At 34.2% G+C, this 26,411-nt stretch overlaps 2 protein-coding genes across 2 annotated transcripts; both read left to right on the plus strand.

The window, feature by feature from the left end:
- Positions 1-12,556: 12,556 nt before the first annotated feature.
- On the plus strand, positions 12,557-14,852 carry LOC131642072 (probable ribosome biogenesis protein RLP24). The gene is made up of 5 exons (XM_058912355.1): positions 12,557-12,682; positions 12,871-12,980; positions 14,066-14,179; positions 14,291-14,427; positions 14,527-14,852. The coding sequence occupies exons 2-5, from the start codon at positions 12,900-12,902 to the stop codon at positions 14,687-14,689; spliced, it is 495 nt and encodes a 164-aa protein (XP_058768338.1). The 5' UTR covers positions 12,557-12,682; positions 12,871-12,899; the 3' UTR covers positions 14,690-14,852.
- Positions 14,853-19,945: 5,093 nt separating this feature from the next.
- On the plus strand, positions 19,946-25,011 carry LOC131642074 (probable 2-carboxy-D-arabinitol-1-phosphatase). The gene is made up of 9 exons (XM_058912358.1): positions 19,946-20,337; positions 20,440-20,545; positions 21,750-21,966; positions 22,068-22,186; positions 22,561-22,662; positions 23,577-23,630; positions 23,704-23,802; positions 24,198-24,305; positions 24,382-25,011. Exons 1-9 carry the CDS (start codon positions 20,033-20,035, stop codon positions 24,754-24,756), a joined length of 1,485 nt encoding a protein of 494 aa, XP_058768341.1. The 5' UTR covers positions 19,946-20,032; the 3' UTR covers positions 24,757-25,011.
- The last annotated feature ends 1,400 nt before the right edge of the window (positions 25,012-26,411 follow it).

Raw genomic sequence — 26,411 nt, forward strand, 5'->3', positions numbered from 1 at the left:
TGTTACAAAGCTGATATGTTATATGGTTGCTTATTCAATGTCATTTATTATCTGTTTGGTTGTTTTTCATTACAATTTGTTTGGTTTATCATCTATGTGTTATTTATAACATTTTCCTTTATGTTTGTCTTGATTTTTAATAGATGTGATTGATGTCTTACGAGAAGTTGTTAAAACACAAATGGGAGGTAGCGGTAAGAAGTCATGTACCAATATCACTTTACGTGATGTTGAAGGAAATGTCATTGAGGTTGCTTTGTGGGAAGATTATGGCAAACAAATCATGAACTACAATCCTCCTAACAAAGTAAGTCATTTCCTTTCTAACTTCTTAATGATCCATACACAAAATGTCATTGTATGTAGCATGCAGTAACTTTCTCACGTTTCTATTATAGATTCAAAATAGAAGTTGAAGTTGAATACGATGGCTTTAAGGGAACCTTTGTCTTTTGGATAAGGATTGTATACCATATACTAAATTGTCTGCTAAGGAGATAAGGCAACTCATGAAAGCGGTGAGAATTTAATGTCCTTTTATGAATCTTGTATTTTATATATCACTCTATTATAGGTATTGCTAAAACCAACTAACTTTATTGAAAAAAATAGAATGGAGAGGACAACCCAAAAATTTGGCCGGCTCACGTCGACGTTTTGTTGAATAGAGATATGGCATTCTGTATCAAGTACCAATCCTCTTACCAACAGTTTTCTATTGTGACAATACTTAATTAGGATAATGTATACAACAAACTTAAGAACTACCTAACCCCATATGAGGTAATACATGTTTGTTTGACTTTTGATACGCTACTTTTCTTATACATGTTTCGGTTGCGACTCTCATGTACTGTTTCATTGCCGCATACCTCGAATACTTTTGTTATTGACATGTCAACTTCTGACCCAAACGATCATCCCAAAGAACCAGTTGTGAGAATCAAATACCACCTATTCAATTATTTTCGTTCATAGAATTACTCACTATGATATTGACTTTCTAATATCATTTTTATCTCATCCTTAGATGACAATTGAGCCTGAACCGTCAATGTCTACTCAACCATCGGTTGCGGCAAACCATGCTTGGAGTCCTTCTGCAAACTCCAGCAGCACTCTTGACAAGAGGGTTTCCATTTCAACATCAGTCAATGACCTTATTGAGGCTGAAGAGCTTACTCCAAAACACTCTGCCACTAAGGTCAAGCCTGGAAAAAATATCAAGCATATAAAAAAGCAGTAATTAGGGGTCCTATGTCAAAACCCCGTTTTTTTATGCATAATTTGGCTCACACCCGTTTGGTACTGAATGATTCCACAATGTTAGGAATTCTAAATGTTTATGGGTTAGAATTTGCATTTTTTGTGATGTCTGATGCAATCTTGTACTACTAAACTCATCAGCTATGTATTCTATAATGAATCTATTATGTCAACTTCATTTATGATGTTCACTATATTTTCCATTCATATTCCAATCTATTCATGCCAAATTATAAATGGCACAGACATATCAGCTTTGTCGGTTCAATGTATTTTCTAGAATTGTGTAAATAGTTCATCCAGCAATTATTTTCAATCTATGTTGTGTGATAATCATTCAAATAACGTATTTAAACACATTCTCCCCATAAAACTTTATTGACAATCAAGACCCTATAATATATAACACGTTTTACCGTAATTGGCAGTTTCAACACAGTCCTTCGTGAAGCATTGTGTGCTCACTAATGGTTCAACAAAACGTCATTAAATTTCCATTGGCAAATGCTAAATGACAGCTTTATAATCGTTGATAAAATGTGCAGCAAACCCATGCCCTTATTTGCTTTTCAAACAACATATTTTCATGTAAATTGTGTATAATCGTTGATTGTGCAGCTAAATGCTATATGGCAGCTTTATCATCTTGATCATTGTGTATTTGTCTGCATCGACTGAGCTGTGTTTTTAGACAGCTTGCAGTAGTTTTGGCAACTTCTCAAACTCCATGTCTAATCATCCTTAAATGCAAAAGTTTTTACTTTAATCTCTTGCCATGTTATACTACTTTATTGCAGTAATATCCTCTAAACTATTCGACATGTCTATTTCCAAAAAAATATACTTTATGGTGTAAAGTCAAATTAAATACTAAAATAATCATTCTTTAACCACAAATCATGGTTGACTGGTTTGCTGTACCTTGTGCTTTTACTGGCTTTTGGAAAGTTGATAATTAGGATACTCAAAATAGTCTAGGATCCCTATACACACATTTTAGTTGTATGCTAACCAAGTTAGTCACATTCTATTGAACAAGGCTAACTATTTTAAAACTATTTAGCTTGATATATATGATAAAACAAATTAATTAAAAATGACTACTTTCACGTAATTACACCATTCCTTTTATATTATTTTTTGTTTCCAAAATAATATGGATATAGGCTTCAATATGGATATAGGATTCAATTTAATTTAGTTATCTAGTTTTGGATTATCCTGGTATGCATATTGTTGCCATTGATTAATCAAGTGTTCCTTGCAACTTAGTCCTATATCCACCCAGAATTTTACAGTTTCTTGCCATGCTCTTAACCAACTGATAAATGATATCTGCAAGACAGGTATTGCTACTAAGTTGTATATTTTTTAATGTTTCATGAGTGTAGCCACACACTGCTATATTTATTTGTAAGAAAAGATTGTTTCTACATCCTATCTTTTAAAATGTGCATCATTATTATATTGCCATACTTATGTGCAAAATGCAAGTTTGAAGATGTCCATCTTCCTTGGTTACATACTTATGTTAATCTTAGTTAACTTTGTAACACCCCAAATCTACCCGATAAATTATAATACAAAAATCATAGTATTTTTAAAACTTTCAACAGTTATTTGGGATATCACATTTACTTCATATAGATATCACTTAATCAGATAAATAGCACTTTGATCACGGAGGATCACGAAATAACTTTTATTCAATACGCAACAGATTCATAATTATTCAACTTAAACAACATGTCAATTTTTATTCAACTAAAGTGCAACAACTATAATAACAACAGTAGAAACAACAAAGAAAATCATTCATCCCTCCCCGAGTTCTATGTATCAGAGCGACAACCGACTCAACTCACAGCGGTTAAATCTTCACTCACTAGCATCACCTGCACGCTACCAATATAAAGGCAACGGCGAAAACAAGCAAAGGGTGAGAAGCAGGGTGATGATAAAAATATATTTAGGTTCAAGTCATAATAATCATCACTTTGCGATATAATCGTTACTGTCTAATTTACTTTACCGTTTTAAATTAAAACAACACATGTCACAATATCTCACATATATCATATTCATAATACACAACGATTCACATAAGTTCACACATCACAACGCATAAACTCATAATCACACAAATGAAATGCGACTCTAACAAATGCACATGCATGTGGTACCCAGGGCTTCAGCCCCCATCGTCAATTGCCAATAAATAGAGGCATCAAAACAGGCATAAGCCTTCTTCGTTGTTTGTCAATCCAGGCCATCGCTAAAACATGCAAATCATGAGACACTGATGAAATGCAACAAATAACAAACACGTCGCCAAACATCGTCATAAAGGCATTCGCCTACATCGCCAAAATATATCAATAATTATTGATAAACAATCATCACTTTAAATCCTGCACTTCGCAATATTTCACAAAAACTCATCGCAACATCGCAATATATCACACGACAACTCAACAACAATAATTCATCACAGATAATTCACGCAAACATCGCCATACTTCACAAAACTCACGAAAATACGTCACGTCGCAACATTACCAAAAACACCGCAAGCACAACGGTTATCGGATTATTCCCGAACACTCCTATTATTATTCTATATTATTAACTTGTAAAAAGTTATAACGAGATACTAGTTATAACTTGACAGAGTTTCCAAGGAACTCTAAACAACTCTACAATAATCCCTATAACTCTAAGGTGCCCAAAAATCCTCTACTGGTAACTCTTACATATAAGAGTAACTCTTATAAACCTAATGATCCGACTCAAGTAATAATAGAACAACTCTAAAGGGTCAAATACATTAAATTTTAATCTTTACAACTTATCAGACTTAACTCTAAATTTCTCAGAAGCAACTCTGACAATCCTATTGACAACTCTAATAGAATTGAAAATAACCTAAGTTAGCCAAATAACTCAATACTATCTCTTACTCAAAAGTCCTAAAAAAATTATTATAATAATAATATTTAATAATTATTATTGTATATAATAAAGTTAACTTTTCTTGAATGCATATATACACTCCGTACAACAGCACCATATATATGTGTGTTCCGCCAAAACGTAACATATACGATTCGGCGATGGAAATTTTTTGTTATAACTAATTCAAATCATTGATAAAATATTGGTTTCAAAATATGCATGGTGTCAAGCTACTCAGACTATTTTACTGTAAGCTAGACTAAAACATACACATGTGCTTCTTATTCTTAAAATCAATAACAAGAACCGAATCAATCTAACAGTCCCAAAAATATATCGGCCAACAACCACATCAAAATATATACTATAATTTAATTATTAGAGTTTCTCTCAAATCACACATCAATATAATATCCCACACAATTTTCAGAACAACAACACAGCAACAATTTCTACAAACAATTTCCAGAAAATTCACACAGCGACAACACAGACACTAATAATCATACCAACACATAGAGATAATATTAATACCCTAAACCCCACATACGGTCCATCATATCCCCGTTTATACAGCAAGAACCTCACCCTTACCTTATATTCGGAGTCCGCTCTACAATTCCAGTCGAATCCAAGCTTTCCGGCTTCGCATAATTCTTCCGTTTATCTCTTCACTGTTAGATATTTGTATGATAATCCTGGATATCTTCAAGAATCGTGTTCGTTCACTTTCCGAACAAAGTATTTCGACCCTATTCTTGTCTGGGTTCACGAAATCTTTGCAGGGATAATTCTTGAAGAATCAATCTGTTTCTGACAATGGAGAACAGATCAGAATGTAGAGGAAGTATATTTTTTCGTATTACAAATCGAGACCAAAAGACTCCTTATATAGGAGACCAATAATAGAAACGAACAGACACACCTGTTCGCTAAAACAGTTATGTTGGTTGGAAACGAAGCATCTGTTCGATAAAACGGTTATGCCCCTTGGACCCCGGCAGGGCGCTGCCCCGCACCCCGCCAGGGGCTCCGCCCCTTGGAACCCCGTTTCTATTATTCGTATTCAATTGTACGTTTGGCTCCACGAGCGTGCACTCCGCACTACCCTAACTCGTTTCAAGCTTAACGCATAATTGCATCGGCCTTCAGTAAATCACATTACTACCAAAATTACATTGATGATACTAAAATCACCAACATTCACGACATAATTCTCGTATCTCTTTTCTTTTCCAATTTTCCTCTTCTCTCTGTTGTCCTTCTCTTTTTTTCCCAAATGTTATGTTACTGAATTTCTAAAAACCTAGGTGTATTCTCACTTCTCAATTATTCCAATATGGGCCAAAACCAAATTAGATGTACGACATAACACTCAGCCCATCTAATTTATTTTATTAAAACTCTCAATTTACTCTTTACCTCATCTTTGACGGTCTAATTTTATTTACTCGTAAAATTCCCAAAACGATACACGTCACTCTAATAATATTTTTAATACCAAAAATATTAAAATTTCCTATTAATTATCGATCCGCTTTTCCGAACTAATACCGACTAAATTGTCCAAAAATGCGAAAATATCACTAAACACTCTAAACGTCTAGATTAAGCGAATAATTGAATTTTCGGGCGTTACAAACTTCCCATTTTATTCTCCATGTCTGCCAAATTCTGACAAGTTATTGATATGTGCATATGTGATACTTTAGTTTAGTTGCCACATCAAAAATATAAAAGGCTATGCAAAGATTATTGCCAATATTGTTGTCTCTTAAACACATTCTATGTGACATTCTAGCTTTTCATATTGTAATTTTGTTAGCATAACTTTTAGGAATATCACATTTGTTTTTTATATATGGTTGCACTATGGTTTAAATACTAACATCAAAGTCCAACATCACCTTTGTTTATAGACTCTGTCAGATCATATATTTCCTTCGAAAATCATGGTGTGGACCTCCGATTTTTTTTAATACCGGGCCATACCTCTGATCTGTAGAGATACGTGAACTGACTCTTTTTTGTCGCTTAATGCTTTCGCACTTTTTGAAAATTCACAGAGTCGCCACCGACCTTTTATTTTATCCAATTAAGGAAAGGTTTATAAAAGAAACAGAAAAAAGACCTTTAAGAAATTCTGGGTAAGGGGGTAGGTTATACAAAGGGAAGGTGTTAGCACCCTTTGTATCCATGGTTATCCATGGGCTCTTAAGTTTGCTTAGCTCACTTGTCTTTCGATCACTTTTCAATTGCTCTGAAATTGCTCATATGTGGTTTCAAATACTTTTGTAAATTGAATTTTGTAATGATCCGTGTGTGGATGTATACAAAATGCTTGTTTATCTTTCGAAAGATGTTTTGGAAAAAACGTTAACTTTGTAATAACCCGTGTTTGGATGTATACAAAGTATTGTCTTTTTTTGAAAGTTTTGAAAAATCAACAGTGTATGAGAATTTTGTTTGTTTTGATTTGAGCAAGCAAACTAGGAGGTCTACCCTGAGTTGTAAGGTCTTTATCCTATTTCCTTTAAAAATCTATCCTTTCATCGGATATAAAAGCAAGGTTCGATTTTGTACTCAAAACAGTGGAATTTTGACTTTGATTTTGAAAGGAATGAGAAGGGATTACCTTAAGAGGTGCAAGTGTGATTGTGATTGGATTCAGATATTTATCTTTGAAGTTAGTGATCTAACGGTTCAATTTTATCTTTGACATACACGCAGTTTATATGTGCTGGAAATTAAAATGCGGAAATGTAAAGTGCGGAAAGTAAATCTACGCTATTACATCGATTGTGCAGGAAATGTAAACTAGCCTATTTACATGAATTTGACATCCTATACATTTATCTAGGAATTTTAAATTGCAAGAAAAATAAAAGGCATGTTTTTGGATTTTTTATGATTGGTTTTAATTATAATTAATGCATGATTAATTAAATTAAAATGAAGAAAAAAGATGAAAATAGATTTAAACCTAGAAATTAAGTTTAAAATATGTACAAAATATTTGTTAATTAATTTTAAAACAAAACTAATTTTTTTTGGAATTTTTGAAATTGATTGGAAATTGATTAAGCTAATTAATACATAATTATACAAATAATTATACAAATAATTAAAACTTAAAAAGATAAAATTATTCAAAATATGTACAAAATTAGTTTATAATATATAAATAATTTTTAACATTAAGAACAATTTTTTTTATGATTTTTTGATTGGTTAGAATAATTAAAAAGCAAATATATAAATATATACTAATTAATTATACAAAATATTGAAATTTTGAAGAAAAATAAAATATTTTTATTTCAGAAAATAATATATTATTTTAGAAGTCTAAAAATATTTTTTGTGTATTTTTTGGATTTTTAAAACTATTTTTAATTAATTTAACAAAGAAATTAAAACAAAATAGAAAATAAAATAGAAAATAAAAGGATACTGATCCTGTGTGGTTTGATTGAGGGAGCATGATGTGCACGCGTGATCTGGAGCGTTGGATGATTCATTAAATGAAATCAAGTGGTCCAGAAATTGAGGCACATGGCTTATGACGCGCCTGCAAAACACAGAATTAGTGGGAAATTTAAAACCTGCGCGCGCGTGCCATCCAATAGGAGGAAGACACATCTTCGTCTTCAACCTTCAGACAAGGCCTTTGACAGCGCTTTTGTAAAAAAGCGCTATAGTAAGTGAACCCTAAATCTGCAAAATAACGAATAGGGGTAAACAAGCATAAAAATCAGGCGCGATGGCACCATTGGATTCGTCTTGTTCCACTGAATGTAACCATGTCCTTAATTTTGCTTAATTTTGGCCCTAATGAAAAACCCTAATTTTGAACTAAGCAAACCCTAAAATGGTATATGCTACAAACAGCCCTTAAAGTCCAATTGAAGCTCCAGAAACGACCAGAGCTTCAAACCAAACACAATTATGCATCTACATCTTGTTAAATATGCGTGAGTTATGAGATATAAGTTGGTTTTAGTTTGAACAAACCGTGGCTTTATATAGCTCGATTCAGTGAAGTTTAGGACTTGGAAATGATTGGAATTGTTTCAGTGTAGCTCAGAGATGATGTTTGAATGTTTATTTTATATTGAAATGGACTGAAACTTAAAATTCGAATTTCAAGTTTCTTTGAAAATTACAAGTGGTTACAAGTATGCTATATGCTTATGGATGCTTCTGAACTCGTCCCTCTTTGTTTGCTGAACTATGATAGCTTATTTATAAGCTATGTGTGCTTACAATTGAAGCTAATATGTGCCTTAGTTGCCTTTGTTGAAACTTTGCATTTTTTAATATAAAAAAGCTTGAATTCTTGACCAAGTCATCTTGCCTTCAATGCACCTGCCTTGTCCTTCAATTCTCTGCAGAAAGATGAAGATTCTTTGAGGTGAGTCATGCTTGATTTGTAAGCTAACCTTTATCCATGCATTTTCCTTTTAATTTTAATCTTAAAGTAAGATAAAATCATGCAAAAATGGATAAAAAAAGGTATGGGCTTAGCCTTGGTCGTGGGAGGCCCATTATAACATGGAAATGATGTTTGAATGCTGAAAACTTGGCCCCTTTTGGAAAAAATGCAATTTTGAACAATGTTGGTTTCATGCATTTTCCAAAATTTAGCCAACTTCAACAAGGTGTAAATCCTTCAATTTTTGTCATATGAAGGAGATCTTGCACTTTTTGGAAACCTCAAAGAGTCCTCTAACCAATGCCTTTGGTCTCATGTCAAAATGATTTTTGAAGCTCCTTGTGTGTCCTTTTGAAAAAAGTGTCTTTTTGTTGACTTTGAAAATGACCTGTAATGTCTTTGATCATATTTTTCAAATGGTGAATCCAATGACCATGGGATCAATGGCATTTGAAAGATAATTGAATTTCCTTCAAAACAAGCTTTGGTTTGAATTTTTTGGATGAAGGATGAGAGAGTTATGATCAGTCAAAGTTGAGTTGACTTTTCAGGCAAAAACCCTAATTTTGAATCTTAGGGTTTTGTTGATTTTTGATCTTTCCTTGATGAATTATGATCATCCAATGATCAAATGATGAATCCTTTGACAAAATATGGACTTTGACAAAAAATTTCATTTTTGACTGTCTGTTGACTTTTTTGGTCAAACGGGTCGTCTGTTGACTGTTTGAGCTGCTGACGGTGCGTCTGAGTGAATTGAAGTTTGAAAATTTGTATGATGGTACTTTGAGATATATGGATGTGTATGAAATCCATTTGAGCTCTCAAAAACTTGTTGCTCCTGTAAAAACAAGAAAAACCCTAGTCAGGGACTGTTTATGTAGGAGACAGTTAAGCGTACCTGATTTTTGCGCAGTGTTGAGTCTCTGCTAATCGCGTGATATTCAGAAGACTTCTAGAACAAAAATCTTGGAATTTTGAATTGTGAAAGATTGATTTGATTGATGGTACAAAACACTGAGAATTGTACTGCCAGCAGTTTGGCTGTCAACTGACTGTTCAGGTATTGATGTAGCAGTTAGAGTGAAAAATCAACAGTCAAAGTTAATTTTCTTTTTTTGTTGTTTTTTGTTTTTGTTTTATGTGAAAAATGAAAGTTTATTTACATGACTTGTTAGAAAAACACAGACATAATAAATAACTAATATTTACGGTATGCGGGCAAAATTACCGATAATAACCCTGAAAATCATTTAATGCACAGAAATAGGAATATTTGACTGGCAGAAAACACACAAAATATTATCTTAGTAATTAAGCAATATTATGACAAATAGTACAACATTTAATACTGACAGTACAAATATCACATACTATATTGAACAGTACGACGAATAAACGGTACATTTAAGAAATAAGAAATACGGCAAATTTTAAGAATGACGATTAATGACCCATGCTATGAACAATAACATGTAGATGATTGGGAGTGCAACCATTGCAGGTCCACACTCTTCAGGACTATGCAGGCAGAAGAAAGTCATGATCACCGTAGCAATGGTGATGACTGTAAGAAACAGTGTCTCTATCCACTTTGCCATTCTTGTTAGGGAAGAAGAGAAAATAGATATGAGGTAGGAATTTGAAAGATGAGTTGGAATTTGATGTGAGATTTTATGGAAGAAAATGAGAGGTATTTATAGAATGGAAAGAAGGAAAGAGACGTTGGGGAATGATGTGATTCCGTACAAAAGGAAAATTTGAGTGGAAGTAAGATTTGAAAGAAAGTGTATGATAGTGTTGGAAAAAGGAGAGATTTGATTTTTGAAAAAGAGATTTGAAAAGATTTTTGCAAATAATGGAATATAGTACAAAAATTAGTGGGAAACAAAAGATAATAATAATCTACTTGTTACCAGTACAGTCTGAGTTTCCTGATTCTGCGCCTGCAAAAAGATTTAACTCTGTACCAATTGTGTCAGTACCATTTATCTGTAAATAAATAAATAGCATGTGTGAAGTAATACACAGTATTTGGTGTTTGCGTAAGAATAAATTCAACTGCAAGCCAAATTACTGTATAAGAAAAATTCTAAAAACTAAGTATTTCATATGTCAGGATATTTGTTGAAATAAAAATCCATGATTATATGAGACCCTTAATTTTCAGATTGGAGTTTTCTTGAAAAATATGTGGGCAAATTTTGGGGTATAACACATGGACATTAATGACCCAGATATCTTTGGAAAAAAGGCAAGAGCAAGAAGATCGCTTATTCTGAAAGAAAATCATTCGAAGCGTCAGAGACATAGTCCTCACCAACATGTGGCAATAAATCCATGTCTTAATTCTCCTAATTGCTTCACACTGAGGTAACCTTTGTCTGAGTTGACTCCCTCCGTTCAAAACCAAAAGACTATCGCATAAATCGTGGAAGAAGGTATTATGCTAAGTGCACGATTTCAAGGTTCTGAACCTAGCATAAGCAGACATGCTTTTCGAACAAACTTAAAGTCAGCCCATTTAGATTCCTTAGGAAAAATTTGTTGTCTAAGTTTTCTACGGATTCTACGACTCAAAATGGTGATCCTTCTAATATGGAAAATGACCAACATCGTTATTCTTTGGAACACAACAAATTCAATGAGTCAGGAAGTTCTTCCAGTGATCCCAAGTAAGGTTCATAACCTGACTGGTTTTTAAATTATAAAGCTTTATATGTTGTCATTTACGTCTTCCGATTATTTCATTGGAAAGGAAAATTGCATGTCTCAAAAGCTGCCTTATGTGATTTATATTATTATGCATTTCGCATGGATATCTTAAAACAAACATGCGGCGAGTCGCAAGTCAGTTCGTGGGAGGCCTAAAAAACCGTTGGGAGTACCAAATCTCGCCATCAATTTGAATCGAAATTTCCCTGCTAAAGCTGCTAATATATCAACGACCAGTGGTAACTTGATGGCAAACATAGTAGAGCCAACTAGGTACAGATTCTTATTTTCTTAAAATGTCATTCTTCTAATTTAATGACCAGGGCTTTTGTTTTATCATAACTAACTCATATATAATTTTGGTTTGTATTCAACCACTTCTAAACACTACATTTATCAAGTTCCAAGTTTACAAGGGAAAATAAAACCCCTGCTCAACATGTTCCAATAGTGAACACACGTCCGGTTTCCTCTATTGCAGAACCTGTCAGAGATAGGACACCTATTACAGTTCCTACAGCAGATTCACCATGTCCTGTTTTTATGCCCATAGTCAATCTAGATTTTAACAGCGACTCAAATGAAGATAGCGATTACGATCCTTTTGCGAGTAAGTTAGTTGCAATTTGAAGTTTTTTAAAAACAATGACTGGCTGTCCACGAAAAAGTTGGTATATGAATCATTTAGACCTATTAACTTTTAGTTTGGATGCCTTGATAGCATATTTATCAGATGAGGATTTCTGTTCCGATCCTGAAGATAACGAAGCACCTTTTACAATTCACGATAACTGCGTCGGTTCTTCTAAAGGTATTTCATTTTAAATCCATACGAGTCAATTGTTTTTATATCTATATAATCTAATGCCATGTCTTACTATGTAGCATATTACGACATGGGACCCCCTCCTCGAGTCATTCTTTTTGGACCATTAATAAAACAATATTGCCCAACTTTAGCACATTGTGTTACATCATTAAACTCAACCTATTATCTAATCCCATTATGGTGTATACTATAGCCCAACCTACTAAAAATAAATTTCTATATTTTACACACTTATTTTTAGGACATTTATCTCTACAATAATATCTATATTGAACAAAATAACACAGCCACAACGGGTAGAAATAAGAAAAAAATCAATTTAAAATAAAATAAAATAAAATAAATCCCACTTAACCCTCGCCTTGGAATTATTATATTGAAACAGAACTAGAAAAACCCTTTCTGTAACCCTAACAGAAGTGGCGGCCACACCGCCTCTGGGTTTATCGTCTTCCTCACCTTCTCCTTCCATTATTCCTCAGGTTCATCTTCCTCCTCCATCTTTTCTATCAACATTCTCAATTTCTTACTAGTTTACAATTGTACAATTATCGCTTACTTTCTATTCAATCGAATTCGAACTACGATACAATAATCCATAAGAAAATCAATGCTACTTTACTTTTTCGTTAGGTCATTCAACTCATGAATACTGTTTTTGTTTTTGTAGTGAAACTGTTGAATTAGTTTGGAGGCACAATGAGATTGGAGAAATGCTGGTTCTGTTCTTCTACTGTATATCCTGGACATGGAATCCAGTTTGTTCGCAATGATGCAAAGGTAAGCTATTAATTCTAGAGATTATTATACTCCTAACTCTTGTTGAATCTATTGATTTTGATCGAGGTATCTGAAAACAATAGCGGCAACTGTGACACTATCATAATTTCGTTGTTGGGGATTAGCTGCCAATTAGTTTATTTGCAGCTTATAGTAGAAGTGCTTATCAAAATAAGCTTGCATAGGCTATTTTTATAACAAAAGATAAAATAATTTTAAATTGTTTTTTATATATGTTATAGGCTATTTACCTAAGTTATCTTGGTGAACTTATAAAAATACACTAAAAAAAGCTGTTTTGAAGAGGTCTCCCAAACAGTATAATAAAACTTATATCAGCTTATGGGTAGATAAACTCAAATATAGCACGGCAATATAGTATAGCGGCAATAGTAGTGAAATGGAAATTTTAGGGTTTTTTCAACAATAATACCGAAGAGATGGCATTTATGCTGTATACAGTCAGTGCTTACTCTTGTATTCACCATAATATGTAAAATTTATAAACCTTTAAATATTTAAGCTATGCTTTGTTTCCATTCCCTCTTTTATTTATATGCAACATGGCTTTTCAAATATATATACTAACTTGACTTGATTCAACTGTGATGCTTCTTTGGCTATTTGTCTGCAATGCTATCCATTATTTCACATAGCAGATTGTTTGTATTCCACTATTCTCTTTTATCCGATAGTAGTAACACGGTCTAATAGTGTTTTCTTACTCTGGAGTTTTGAAGTTCTAGATAGTCAAGTGCACTGTAATTTGAGATTTTATTTTAGTTATGTTACATAGATTTGGATTGGCCCTTTTTAGATATCCCTCTTCAACCTCCAAATCACCTTATCAAATCAAACCAATCTAGATGGGTTTACTAACTAGACTTTTGTTGCAGCTTCAAATTGCTTGCACATATCATCTATCTTGTTTATCAATTATCACTATTTCACTTTTAATTCTTAAATTAAGCTGGCTGGCTGATCCCGAAAATGAAAAAAAAGCTCCGTGCGTGTGTTTGTTTGTCCGTAGCTCCACTTAACATGTCATTTATGGTTACAGTGTCTCACAACTATTTGTGTTGTAGATTTTTCGATTTTGTAGATCTAAGTGCCACAAGAACTTTAAAATGAAGAGGAACCCTCGTAAAGTGAAATGGACCAAGGCATATAGGCGAGTGCACGGAAAGGATATGACACAGGTAAATAAAACTCCATTTCCCTTGTCCTAATCTCTCGTGTATGTGTGTGTGTGTGTTTGTTAATTACTCTCTTGGGTTGGAGAGGCTTCACACTCTTGTTTGTTGTTTTAGGATTCAACCTTTGAGTTTGAGAGGAAGCGTAACAGGCCTGAGAGATACGACAGGAATCTTGCTCAGACTGTCCTCGGTATCATGCCAAAGATTGAAAAGATCAGAGTCGACAGGGAAGCGAGACACCACATGAATAGGTTATTCTTTAACTCATACTTTAATTGATATATCCCAAAGATTATTACAGGCTGTTTTTCTTTCCGTTCTCTTCTGACATTTTGTTAAATCTCTTATAGGATGAAGGGCAAGAAGCTGAAGATTCAGAAGGAGGGCGTTAAGGAGTTGCTACAGAGCATCCATATGCTTCCTATTCCTAAGGTCAAAGTGGTGGAACCGCATAAGATCAAAGTGGCTGTTTCCCAACAACAATCAGAGCAAAATCTTGCGATGGAAGAGTGATATAAATTAAAAGTTGATTTGTTGCCCATCAGTAATGTGAATGATGAAATTTTGAAACGAATTTTTGTACTATTTGAGAATATGTTTGTGATGATGTTTTTAGATAATGTTTTAATAGTTTGAGATAGTGGACTAGTAATACCCCTTGGATGTTTTTATTTTATCATGAGTATACTTATTATTCAATTGGATCATGGCATGTTAAAATGTTACACAACTCAGGAACTTTATATTTGCTACTTTATTTTCATTTTAAGTCATGTTGAAATTAGATAAATAAGAATGAACATCTGAATTTACTCCATTAATGGTGTTCTATCAGAATTCTTGGTTTGATTGAACATAAAAGTAATACAAACAAATTTAGTTTTTGAATGCAAAACAAAGAGAGCATTAACAACCACTAAAAAAATAATTTCTCAATGCATAGATTTCTTACACATCAAGCGAAATTTTAAATATCTCTTTTGATTTCATAGATGCACTTTCGGAAGTATCCATTTTCAAAAAAGTTAATTCATTGCGTAGATACATCTACGGAAGTATAATAAACTAGTGTATATGGGAAAAAATACAAATAAATCCAGTTTAGAGATTGCTCCATAGGTGCATCTACAGAATGACTTAGCGCCACATTATTCCGTAGATGCATCTACAGATCACTCCCCCATTGTTACATTTCTTCAAACTCTCCATATTCCACACCCTAAAAACCCTACATCATTAATACCTTATATCACTCCAAAACTCAAACTTTTTGGTGCAACAAATCAAAGGGAACAAGGGAAGTCTGAATTTCAGATAAATATTCATCTTCAACCACTGCATTGCTCACATTATGCATCAATTTTTTGTGAAAAAAGTTACGCTGCTTCCGTAGATTCATCTACGGAACGTGTTGAAGATGAACACTTCCGTAGGTGCATCTACGGAACAATGTCTGTGTTATTTTTTCCCAACAGTGTTATAATTCTGTGTAATTTTGGCAATTATTTGTAAATAGGTATGGTGCTGTTGGCTGGAGATTTCGTTTAGAGGAAACATTCTTTGAAGAATTAGAATTCGAGGAAAGATGGTTACTGATGACCATTTTTGAGATTAAAAATGGCTACTGATGGCCATGTTTCGAGGATGTTGTTTAAGGTTGGAAGCGAAGATAGTTAGAATCGGAGCTAATTCGAAGTGAATTATCTTTAAGACTTAAACGTTTTGCGAAATACGAAGGGTACTGAAGCTTAACGTGTTTTCGTGACATTCTCGGTTCTGATCACGTTGCCACGCGTCGAAAGAGGATTCAGGCGGGAGGATTTGAATTTCGAAGTAATCTGTGTAACCGAACAAGGACAGATGGCGTCCCAAGGATTCTTGTGAGCAACGTGGCATCAGATTAGTGTAGGACCGTTAGGGTCGAAATTAGTATAAATAAGGGTCTTAATGTTAGGATTCTGTGTGTTCATTTTGTACAAATCACTCACAAATCACTCAAGTATCAAGTGTTTAGAGAACGAGTTCGCTGAGAAATGTACGTATGACACCAACACCATTTTAAATACATTTGTATCTTTCTTTATTCAAGTATCTTTTCAATTCCTTTTATTTTCTTCGTTTAACTTTCATTTCGAAGCAACTTTACTTTCCTGCATTTAACATTCGAGCACGTTATATTCTTGCACTTTACATTCCTGCAATTTACACGCTTTTATTTATGTTTTCTTTGTCGAAAGTCACATTAACATGTATAACAAGTGTTGTTTCAAGTGAATAGTCATACATCACAAACAAGTTTTCTTGAAGCCAGAACAAACATGAACCAAATCATATCGAAAGACAATTGTTTGACTATGTCCTAGGATCAATCTAGTCAATCCTGCGAGTAACCAAAGTATATTTTATAGTTTGGAGGACTAGCGGTTGTTTACCGAAAATCACCGTAAACAGGTGCACCCCGATAATACCTCAAGAGAATTAACTCCTTTAGTCGATGTTTCTACGAGTGTTGATGGGGTAGTCGCAAATGAGGTAGATGTCTGCGGTGACTTTAATAGCAAGCAAGACTTTGATGATCGTGAAAGCATGCTAACATGGATTCGTAGGAATGCAACTGACATTGGTTTTGGTGTGGTAATAGGAAGATCGGATTATGGTACGGCAAGAAGAAACCCTTTAGTAACAATGTTATGCTAAAGAAGCGGGAAATACCATTCTCCTCTAAAGAATTTTAAAAGAGATGACACATGTACTAGAAAATGCGAGTGTCCATTTAAAGTTCGTTGTTACATGTTAGCTAGCAAGAAGTAAAGATTCTCTGTTATTTGTGGTTTGCATAACCATGATTTGTGCGCAAAATTACAAGGACATCATAGTGTATGTCGGCTCAATTCGGAAGAGAAGACTTGTATTAAAGACATGTCCTTGAATCTTCTCCAACCGAAAAATATACTTGCCACATTGAAAAGGAAGGAACTCGACAACGTATTGAATATAAGGCAAGTGTATAATCAACGGTACCGCAATAATAAGGCGAGTAGGGGAGATAGGAGTGAGATGCAACATCTGTTGAAAATGTTGGATGATAACAAATACGTGTCGTGGTACATAACTTGCGATGACGTGGTTACAGTCTGAGATATTTTTTCTCATCCGGATTCGATAAAGTTGTTCAACACTTTTCCGACAGTGCTCCTTCTCGATTCTACCTACAAGACCAACAAGTATCGACTTCCATTATTTGAGATGTTCGGTGTTACATCCACCGAAAAGACGTACGTCGTTGGCTTTGCTTTTCTGGAGTGTGAAAAAGAGGATAATTTTAGGTGGGCATTGGAGGTGTGTCGGTCACTTTTGAAGAAATAAGTTGAGATGCCTTAAGCGATTGTTACGGACCGTGATACCGCTTTGATGAATGCGGTTACAAAGGTATTTCCTTCTTTTAATGCATTACTTTGTCAATATCGTACATCGTGTAATGTGAGAAGTAAAGTTAAACCCTTTATGGGGACGAAACAATTAGAGACCAAAGGTGGGAAACCGATGAAGCCCGGAGTGGTTGTTGACCAAATAATGTTGGCATGGGCTCGTATTACAAGTTCTTCGACAAAAGAATTGTACATCGATGCCGTATTGCAATTTCGGAAAGTATGTTAAAAGTATCTCAATTTAGTGAAATATACATCAAAGAAAAATTGCGGAAGATTGGATTTCCAGAAACAACTGACATGAAACCGGCGTCTCAACCGGTTAAGACAAAGGGTGCTCCGAAGAAAGTGAAGCCTACGCCGAATGACAACTCGACATCACGGTCTCCTTCATATTTTGAGCAGGTCGACAAACTCTTTCCCGATTCACTTACTCCTAAATCTCAAAAAAGTTCAAACAAAGGAGCTTGCATAAGCAAAACCGCCTCCTACACCTATTGCTCCGAAAGTTCCAACTCTGACACCTATTGCCACAAAAATTTCATCAGTTGAAGAGGTACATATTGCTCCAAAAATTCCATCAATCAAAGAGGTACATATTGCTCCAAAAATTTCATTCATCGACGAGATGCCGATTTTTATGCACAAATACATTGACCGGATCGTCAATGTGGCGGGGGACGATAATTGCGGATTCCAGGCGGTATCAACTTTGCTTGGTAAGGGAGAGGATGGCCATAAGCTTGTCCGTCATGAACTTATCGAAGAGTTGATGAACCATAAAGACTCGTACACACGGGTATTTGGAGACGAAGTTAAATTTGAATCGGTAACGAAGCTCTTGTTCCTTGGTTGAGCGCTTACGCACCGATTTCAAAATGGATGAGATCTCGGAAATGGGACATCTTATTGCATGCGCATATGACATGGTATGCATTGACTTGATGCGTTATGGTTTTTCGGAAACCTTTTTTCCGCTCCGCACAACATCTCCTACAAATCCAAAAAATCGTATTATGTGTGCTGGATGGCTCGCAAAATCGAAACATTTTGTGCAAGTGTACTTGAAACCGGGATGCCCCATACCACCTATGTCACCGGAATGAGCGCTTCATCATACAGAAGCTGTCGAGACGTGGTCGAATCTTTTTGTGGATAGGATGCACGAGTTCGAAAGGTTGAACAACAACGAAAAGGAATCAAATGCCGAAAATTCAAGATTGGAACCTCCAATAGATTTAGCCGGTGACAGTTCTTGTGATGTATTTTCTAGTTTCAAAGTGTAATATATGCATTCTATAACATTGCAATATAAACCTTTTTTGTCAAGTATTAGTTTATATGTTTATGTGTTTATGTCTTTTTCTTTCTACTGCTACTGCATTGAGTTTTGTAAAATAAACAAACAGGGAAACTTCCGTAGATGTATTTACGAAAGATTTTAATTTGGACAATTATGGGTGTTTTCTGTAGGTACATATACGAAACGTAGAAATCTATGACCCTTCCGTGGATATATCTACGGAACTTTCTGTAACAGAGATTGTGTGGTCCATATTCACCAAGGGCTTCTATAAAGTTGGAATATCTAGGGTTGTATTACACACCATCACAAACACAAAAATGACTCACATAAAGCCACCATCATGGCAGCGAACATCATCTAAGCGTCCCGTGTACCGATTTTTCTCAAAAGGGATGGGCATGTTGTTTTCTCTCCTCTCAAACCCCCGATGCCGATTAAATTTTGGAACATCCATTGATCAACTCAAGAGGACTCTGATGTCTTGGTTAGAGGGGAAGTACAAATCCGACGAAGTCATCATAAGGATCCAGAGGTTTAGAACAAGGACCTCGCTTGAGACCGGAGAAACAAAACATTGGTGGGATGAAGTGGAAAATAACATTGATGCCATTCAAATGATGCATGGAGCAGATGATATAGTTTTCACTGTTGTAATTTCTTAGATTTCTAGTTCTTAGATTTCTTAATTTTCTGTTAGAAATTTCAATGTAATGCCGATTTTAATCAATGAATAGATCTTTTATGGTTACACGTTGTTGTTCTGGTATTCTGAGATTGAACATTAAACAAAACAAAAAGATGCGTCCGAAGATGCATCTACGAAAAATGTAAGTCATTTTTGCCATTCGATAGTGCGTGAGAGATGCATGAGGTGATATGAGAAATTTTCTTTTTTTAATTTAAGAAGTTCAATTATACAAGACCTTGCACTATGTATACATTTTATTATTTGATAAATAAATAAAAAATAAAAATAATTATCCTGGAAGATTTAATTTCTGGCTGGCTACAAAACACGTGTCTTTGGCTTGACATCTCCCTCCAAACAGAGCGATATGGAACGGAACTAACCAACGGCTACCATACACACGAAATTGAAAAAAAGCGAGCTAAGCCATATAGATGGTTTTACTAACAAGTCCTTGTTGTTCGTCACTTCGTCCCAAATACGTCGTCGTTCGATGCAATCGGAGTAGCGTTCATGAAAAATCAGAGAATATGGAATCATCGAGAAGCTCGTTATCGTTCCCTCCATTCAAATCATCGAAGAGAGTGATTTTGGTTAGGCACGGACAGAGCACGTGGAATGCCGAAGGAAGAATCCAAGGTAGTTCTGATTTTTCCGTTCTTACAAAGAAAGGTGAGTCTCAGGCTGAGATTTCTCGTCAAATGCTCGCCGACGATAACTTCGACGCTTGTTTCGCGAGGTCTATTTATCTTTCTGTATATCAATCTGTTTATTAGTTGCTGATACCGATGCCATGCTTCTGATTTCGTGCTTTCTGTTTGTTGTTCTTGTTTGTTTTTAGTCCTTTGGCACGATCAAAGAGAACCGCTGAAATCATTTGGGGACCTCGACAACAACCGATTATTCCCGAGTTCGACCTAAGGGAAATTGATTTGTATTCCTTTCAAGTAAGCTTCATATTGATCTTTATGTTGGTTAATTTTGCTCTAGTTTCATAAACTTGATATGTGATAGTTGAGTTAAATGTGTGTAAATTGGTGGCATAGAGTTCAATCTTTGACGACAACATTTATTTATATTTAAATATTAATGTACTGAAATTGTTGGTATTTATAAACCAACAATGGTAAAAGAAAACCTTGGTTCCCTTGTAAGTTCATATTATGAATTTCATCCTTGAGAGTTCAGTTTTTCATTATCTAACTGTATTTACATAATTAAACATAGCATCTATAATATGATGGCTTATATCATGAATACTCATGTTCAATAAGCTATTTGGCATTTTTTGCTTATATATGCATATTGAAAAGCTAGTTACATTCTCAACCTTTGTTTTCTCCGTAAGAATAGAATTTGGGTTAGAAGAGAATCAAAGAGACACATGAGGTAGGTTTTGCTCATGATGTTTCTAGGAAGGAAAAAGGAGAGGCACTGATAAAAAAAAACTTGTTCCAACAGTTTCTTTTAAGAAACTTGGAGATGATTTAACAAGTTGCATCCCTTGAAACATGGATAGAGGAAGTTTTAATTGGTTATGCTATATTTGTAGTTGAAAACAGTTAAAATAGTAGGTATGGAACTGTGCCTAAGTTAACTCATTCTCTGAAATATCTTGAGTAGCTTATTGAAATAGGCTAAAATAAACATATCATAAGTTTTATTTTTATAAACTATTTTGAATACATACACACTAATGCTTATATCACGAGATAAATTCAAATAAGCTCTTACAAATACTTCCCTAGTCTAGCCCACACACTATTCACCTCTATTATTGGGATGTGTTGTAAAATGCAAAGGTTGCTGAAAGTCCTACATAGGTTGGCAGAGGGTTAAGTAAAGATAATATGAGTATGGAGGCTCATGTATTAAGGTTTTGGATCAAAGCGTGATACCAGTCCATTTTTGTGGTCTTGGTTCAGCTTATTGATTACAGCTCCTCATCGCGCTCTTTCAGTCTTTTCAAGCTTTTTTCTCATTTCCTTACCTAACAGGATGGAACTGGAAGGATTAAAATACTGAGAATGTGAATCAAATTCACATAATTAATCTATAATGAACTAAATTGAATATGTTCATAGTTTTTTAAGGACTATTGATGGTATGGTGTGACAGAAATTGTTGTTTTTTGCTATTGTTGTACTTTAGGGTCTGTTGAAGAATGAGGGGAAAGCGAGATTTGGTTCGGCTTTTCATCAATGGCAGGTTGATCCTGTGAATTTTGTTATTGATGATCATTATCCCGTGAGAGAGTTGTGGGATCGTGCTAGGAACTGCTGGACTAAAATTCTAGCTCATGATAGCAGGTCTGTTCTTGTCGTTGCTCACAATGCTGTTAATCAGGCTCTTATTGCCTCAGCAATTGGTACCCATTTCCACCTCTAAGGAAATTTCAATGATCAAAAGGTTTTGAATTTTGTCAATTTGAATAACATTCGCACATTTAATTCCATTCCAAACAATCAGGTCTGGAGGCAGAGTACTTCAGAACTTTACTTCAGAGCAACTGTGGTGTAAGTGTGCTGGATTTCACTCCAAGACCGGAGGGCGGCTCTCCCCACATTTGCCTTAATCGCTTAAACCAGGTATATAGTACATCTACTTGGCTGGTTGAATCTGGATGTAGACATGGTTTTAAATATTGGTCGCAATTACAGTTACGCTGCAAACTTTAGTATTTTTGGAAAATGCAGCCGCAATTACGATTGCCATACTGTTGTAAAGACCTCTAAAACTGTTATGTTGGAGCCACAATTGCGATCGTGGACTGCAATTTAAAACTACGGATGTAGAGCTTGGCTTTATTATCCCTTTTACAGATTATAGGCTGATGGGAATTTCTGCAATCGTAGATTGTTTTATTTGTTTCCTCTTTCTGAAACAAATATTATTTGCCTATCTTTCCAATGTCGACAACTGTTTAGACGCTCCTTTAAATAGAATCAAATTACTAATGCAGACCCCTGGTTCACCTGTTGCCGGAGGGAAATCTGGAGGTAGAGAGGCAAGCAAGCAGATCATACTTGTTTGTAATGGATCGACACAAGGAAGTACCGCGGAGGTAAGAAGAAATGGATAAAATGTATATATTTAAACTAAAAGGGTCATTAATAACATTGTAATATTTCGAGTTTCTTAAGTTATAGCTGTTACACCAAGGAATACTTTGTTCGATGTGGTATTTCTTTCCTAATACGAGTTGCAAAGTGCACCTGCATACAGACCCTTGGCAATGTTAGTTGAAGTTTTAAATGTTTTGCCAAGGTGTGCTATCAAGCCCAGATACTTCAAAGGTGACAGTGCCAGAGTCTGACATGTATCCGATATCAATATGCGTCTGATACTTTCAGATAAGTACCTTAAAAGCATGGAATAAATTCTTCAAAAAAATTTCTACCAATATATCTCAGATACATTTGGGTACAGTACATCTTAGCTGCATCATAGTAACTGCAGAGAAAAAATTGTATGTTTTTTTATGACACATGTATTAGAAAGAATTTATTCTGATACGGATGGGGGAGAGGAGAGATATGTAACTATAAGTGTGTTCGGAACCATGGCTAATTGGACTTTAAAACGCACACTCGTTGCGAAGGTACATCTAGAAGCTTCATGTTAACACATGGTGAAAAGATTGCAAACTTGAAAACAAACACGCTATGCCTACTTGTTATGATCATCACAAGTAGCCAACTGGATCATCATATAGTGGCTATTTATATGTTTATGTTTTTATTAGCAATGTAAATGCCTCTTTACAAACATTGTGCATTTATGAACTAGTTCTTGTCCACGTATTTGGGTTGTGTCGTTTCTTAGTTCTATAAAATTCCCCATATCTATTCATGTGCTGTCACCCAATGGCGTAAACCTTTGGAATAGTTGATTCATGACAGAAAGCTTCTATAAGTTATATGTCAAATGCAGTTCTTCATGCTAGGTTTCTAATCAAACTACCTAATTATATAACAGGAAAATTTTATTTTTTCTGGTGATCATCCATTGAACATGCTTGGTGTTATACAGGTATTAGCCCATTTATCAGTATTAAGTGGAGATTGAAAAAGTTATCTCATCTGACCTTTTTCATGTATAACAGTCTCAGAAATCTGCAGAGCTACTTCTTGATTTGAAGGTGAGTTCCATAATTAGCAGTCCTAACAAATCTTGTATTGAGACAGCCGTGGCCATTTCCAAGGTAAGCTCAGTTTCAGTACTTTTCACTTTGTTCAATCATGCTAAATTCTTGGTTGTTATACCGACAAACTCCTATTTCCTATGTCAAGCTATTAGTTGCAACTTGCAAGCATGGTTTACATCACGGTTGTGGTTATGCTGCAAATTTTAATAGCACGATTAATTGTAGACAAATGCACTTGATGTGGCCACAGTTACAGTTGAGATGTTGTTGTGGAGATCTTTAAAATTTTCATATTGTGGCCGATCTAAAACTTGCTAGTATTTTCATCTGCTTCTGAATAGACTCTTGTTTTGATATATCTATTAAATTGCATGCTTGAACTTGTGAATTTCGATATTCTATTTCTATTCATTAATGTTATAGTCTAATTAAATCGTTAGGCATGATTTTAGGTACAAGAAGCTGCAGGTTGCTTGGGTGCTGACTCTTTGCCACGCTATGTTGAGATGAAGCAGATGGAGAACCTTAATATTGAAACTATCTTTAAAAAATCCAACATGGCAAGTAAATTACAGTTTAGATGTGTTTTTATATGACTGGAGGCACGGTGAACAATTTACGTATGCATTTTTGCAGGATGTATCTGGTTTCCCTCCATTTCAGCCTGGATGGTTAAATAAATTTGAAGACGACTCGAGAACAACATTATGGGATCAATCTGGAAAAGCCTGGCAATCCCTGCTGGATGAAATATCCGATGAATCTAAGTCAGGAGAAATTGTAGTTGCAGTTTCTCATGCTGCGATTCACATAGGGCTAATGGCGCACTGCCTTAACTTGACCAAGGAATGGCTGGGATCATTTCATCTTGACGCAGGGAGTGTAAGCGTCCTCGACTTCCCCGATGGACCTAAGGGAAGAGGCGTAATCAGGTGCATAAATTACACTGCACATTTGGGGAGATGGTCCATCCCTATTACAAAACCAACAGAGGATGTTCAAGAATCTTAGCTATAAACTTATGATTCAAGTTGTCTTGAAATTATTTGAGTTTATCCTATAACATAAACAATCATGTACTCCCTCCGTCCCAAATTATAAGAGAAAAAAATGCATTTTTCTTGTCCCAAAATATAAGAGAAGAAATCATCTTTCATTTCTTTCAAGGTAAAATTAAATGCAAATTGCATTTAACTTACATTCTCTCTCATCATTTCTATAACCAACAACCAATTAGAATTTTTTTTACATTTTTCAAAACACTTTATTTCAAAAAAACCATAAATTAAATAATTGTGTTTTTACTTTTCTTAATAAACGTGATTTTGTTTTTTTCTCTTATAATTTGGGACGGAGGGAGTAATTATTTGTAAGAGCATATGCTATGTTTATAAATTATTTTTCTGTTAATTTTCTTGAAATCTGCTATATTCTTACAAAAACAGTTTCTGATTTTCTGCATAACTTATGCAGTTGATAAGAACCACTCATTAATCATAGAAAATGACAACTTCTTCCTCTGCTGTTGACTCTGACCATAAATGTACAATACACATATTATGCAGAACCTATGTTTAGACATGAAAAATATTTCATTTTATTTTTTTACATTTCACATAACATTAATGACTCCAACTATATGAATTGGCTACATTGTTATATTATACACTTTTGTATTCAATGATTAATATATCATATGATCTGTCCCTTCACACAGAACTAGTTATTGATTTTACCGACATGGATTATTTTAGAGAAGAAAGATGGAGTGGAATTTTAAGTGTCATTTTCATCAGTTAAATTAATTCAAGTTTCTTCTAACATGAAAATGGACTCATCAACAAACTAATAAAAAATTGATACAAAGATGATGTTTCTTAATTGAATTTTAAACAAAGATTCGTTAATTTTTCACGTTTTTAGTATAACATTGTAATTAATTATTCATATTTGGAGGAGACTTACTTGGAAAAATTAATTAATTGCACATGCTTATGTAGATAACGTGTTATATTTGTTTTGATTATAATTAGTAGTACTATTTATTTATAAAGAAAATTCAAGAGAGTGAATAAAAACCACCACTGCATATGGATCTTGTCTAGGAATTGCAAAGTTTAATTGAGTTTTTTTTTGTCTATTGACTTTGTGTCTATGATTTTTAGTAATTTTTATTTCCCTTACTATTCTTTAAAATATTTCAGCAAAAAAAGAAAAGAGATAAATTAAATATTGTCATTCCATCTTTAAAAAAATTGTTATTTGCTTAGCTGGTAGTTAGATAAATAATTGTTTTGAGGGAAGTTGGTAGTAGATGATAACCAATACCACTACAACAAACACTAATAACCTTTTTTATATACAGATTAAAATATGATGTTATATTAATTTTAAAAACCAGGAATAAACTTATCACAATAATTGAACTTATTGTAAGCAAATTGTATATGTAAATACACTAATGTTAAAGTAAGTATTTTTATGAAATACGTGAAATTCACATTTTATGTCCCAAATGTTCGTGTTGATGAAGCTATTAAAGGTTTGGGCCAAAATTACATAATTTCTTAAGAAAATATATATTTTTTAATTAAAGATCTGAATACTTATTTCAGTAGAGAAATTCTTAAATTAAAATTTAATCTAAATTGAAACTTAAGTCAACC

Source organism: Vicia villosa, unplaced genomic scaffold (assembly GCF_029867415.1).
Source record: "Vicia villosa cultivar HV-30 ecotype Madison, WI unplaced genomic scaffold, Vvil1.0 ctg.004457F_1_1, whole genome shotgun sequence".
In the NCBI taxonomy this organism is placed as follows: Eukaryota; Viridiplantae; Streptophyta; class Magnoliopsida; order Fabales; family Fabaceae; genus Vicia; species Vicia villosa.

What these genes read in the sequence shown, in the direction of transcription:
- LOC131642074 (XM_058912358.1), top strand. Translation starts at nt 20,033, where the DNA reads ATGGTTTTACTAACAAGTCCTTGTTGTTCGTCACTTCGTCCCAAATAC. An exon ending in TTGATTTGTATTCCTTTCAA is followed by an intron (nt 20,546 to 21,749) that starts GTAAGCTTCATA and finishes GTTGTACTTTAG; the next exon opens with GGTCTGTTGAAGAATGAGGG. An exon ending in TCTTTAAAAAATCCAACATG is followed by an intron (nt 24,306 to 24,381) that starts GCAAGTAAATTA and finishes GCATTTTTGCAG; the next exon opens with GATGTATCTGGTTTCCCTCC.
- LOC131642072 (XM_058912355.1), top strand. Translation starts at nt 12,900, where the DNA reads ATGAGATTGGAGAAATGCTGGTTCTGTTCTTCTACTGTATATCCTGGA. An exon ending in TTGTTCGCAATGATGCAAAG is followed by an intron (nt 12,981 to 14,065) that starts GTAAGCTATTAA and finishes TTTGTGTTGTAG; the next exon opens with ATTTTTCGATTTTGTAGATC. An exon ending in GCGAGACACCACATGAATAG is followed by an intron (nt 14,428 to 14,526) that starts GTTATTCTTTAA and finishes AATCTCTTATAG; the next exon opens with GATGAAGGGCAAGAAGCTGA.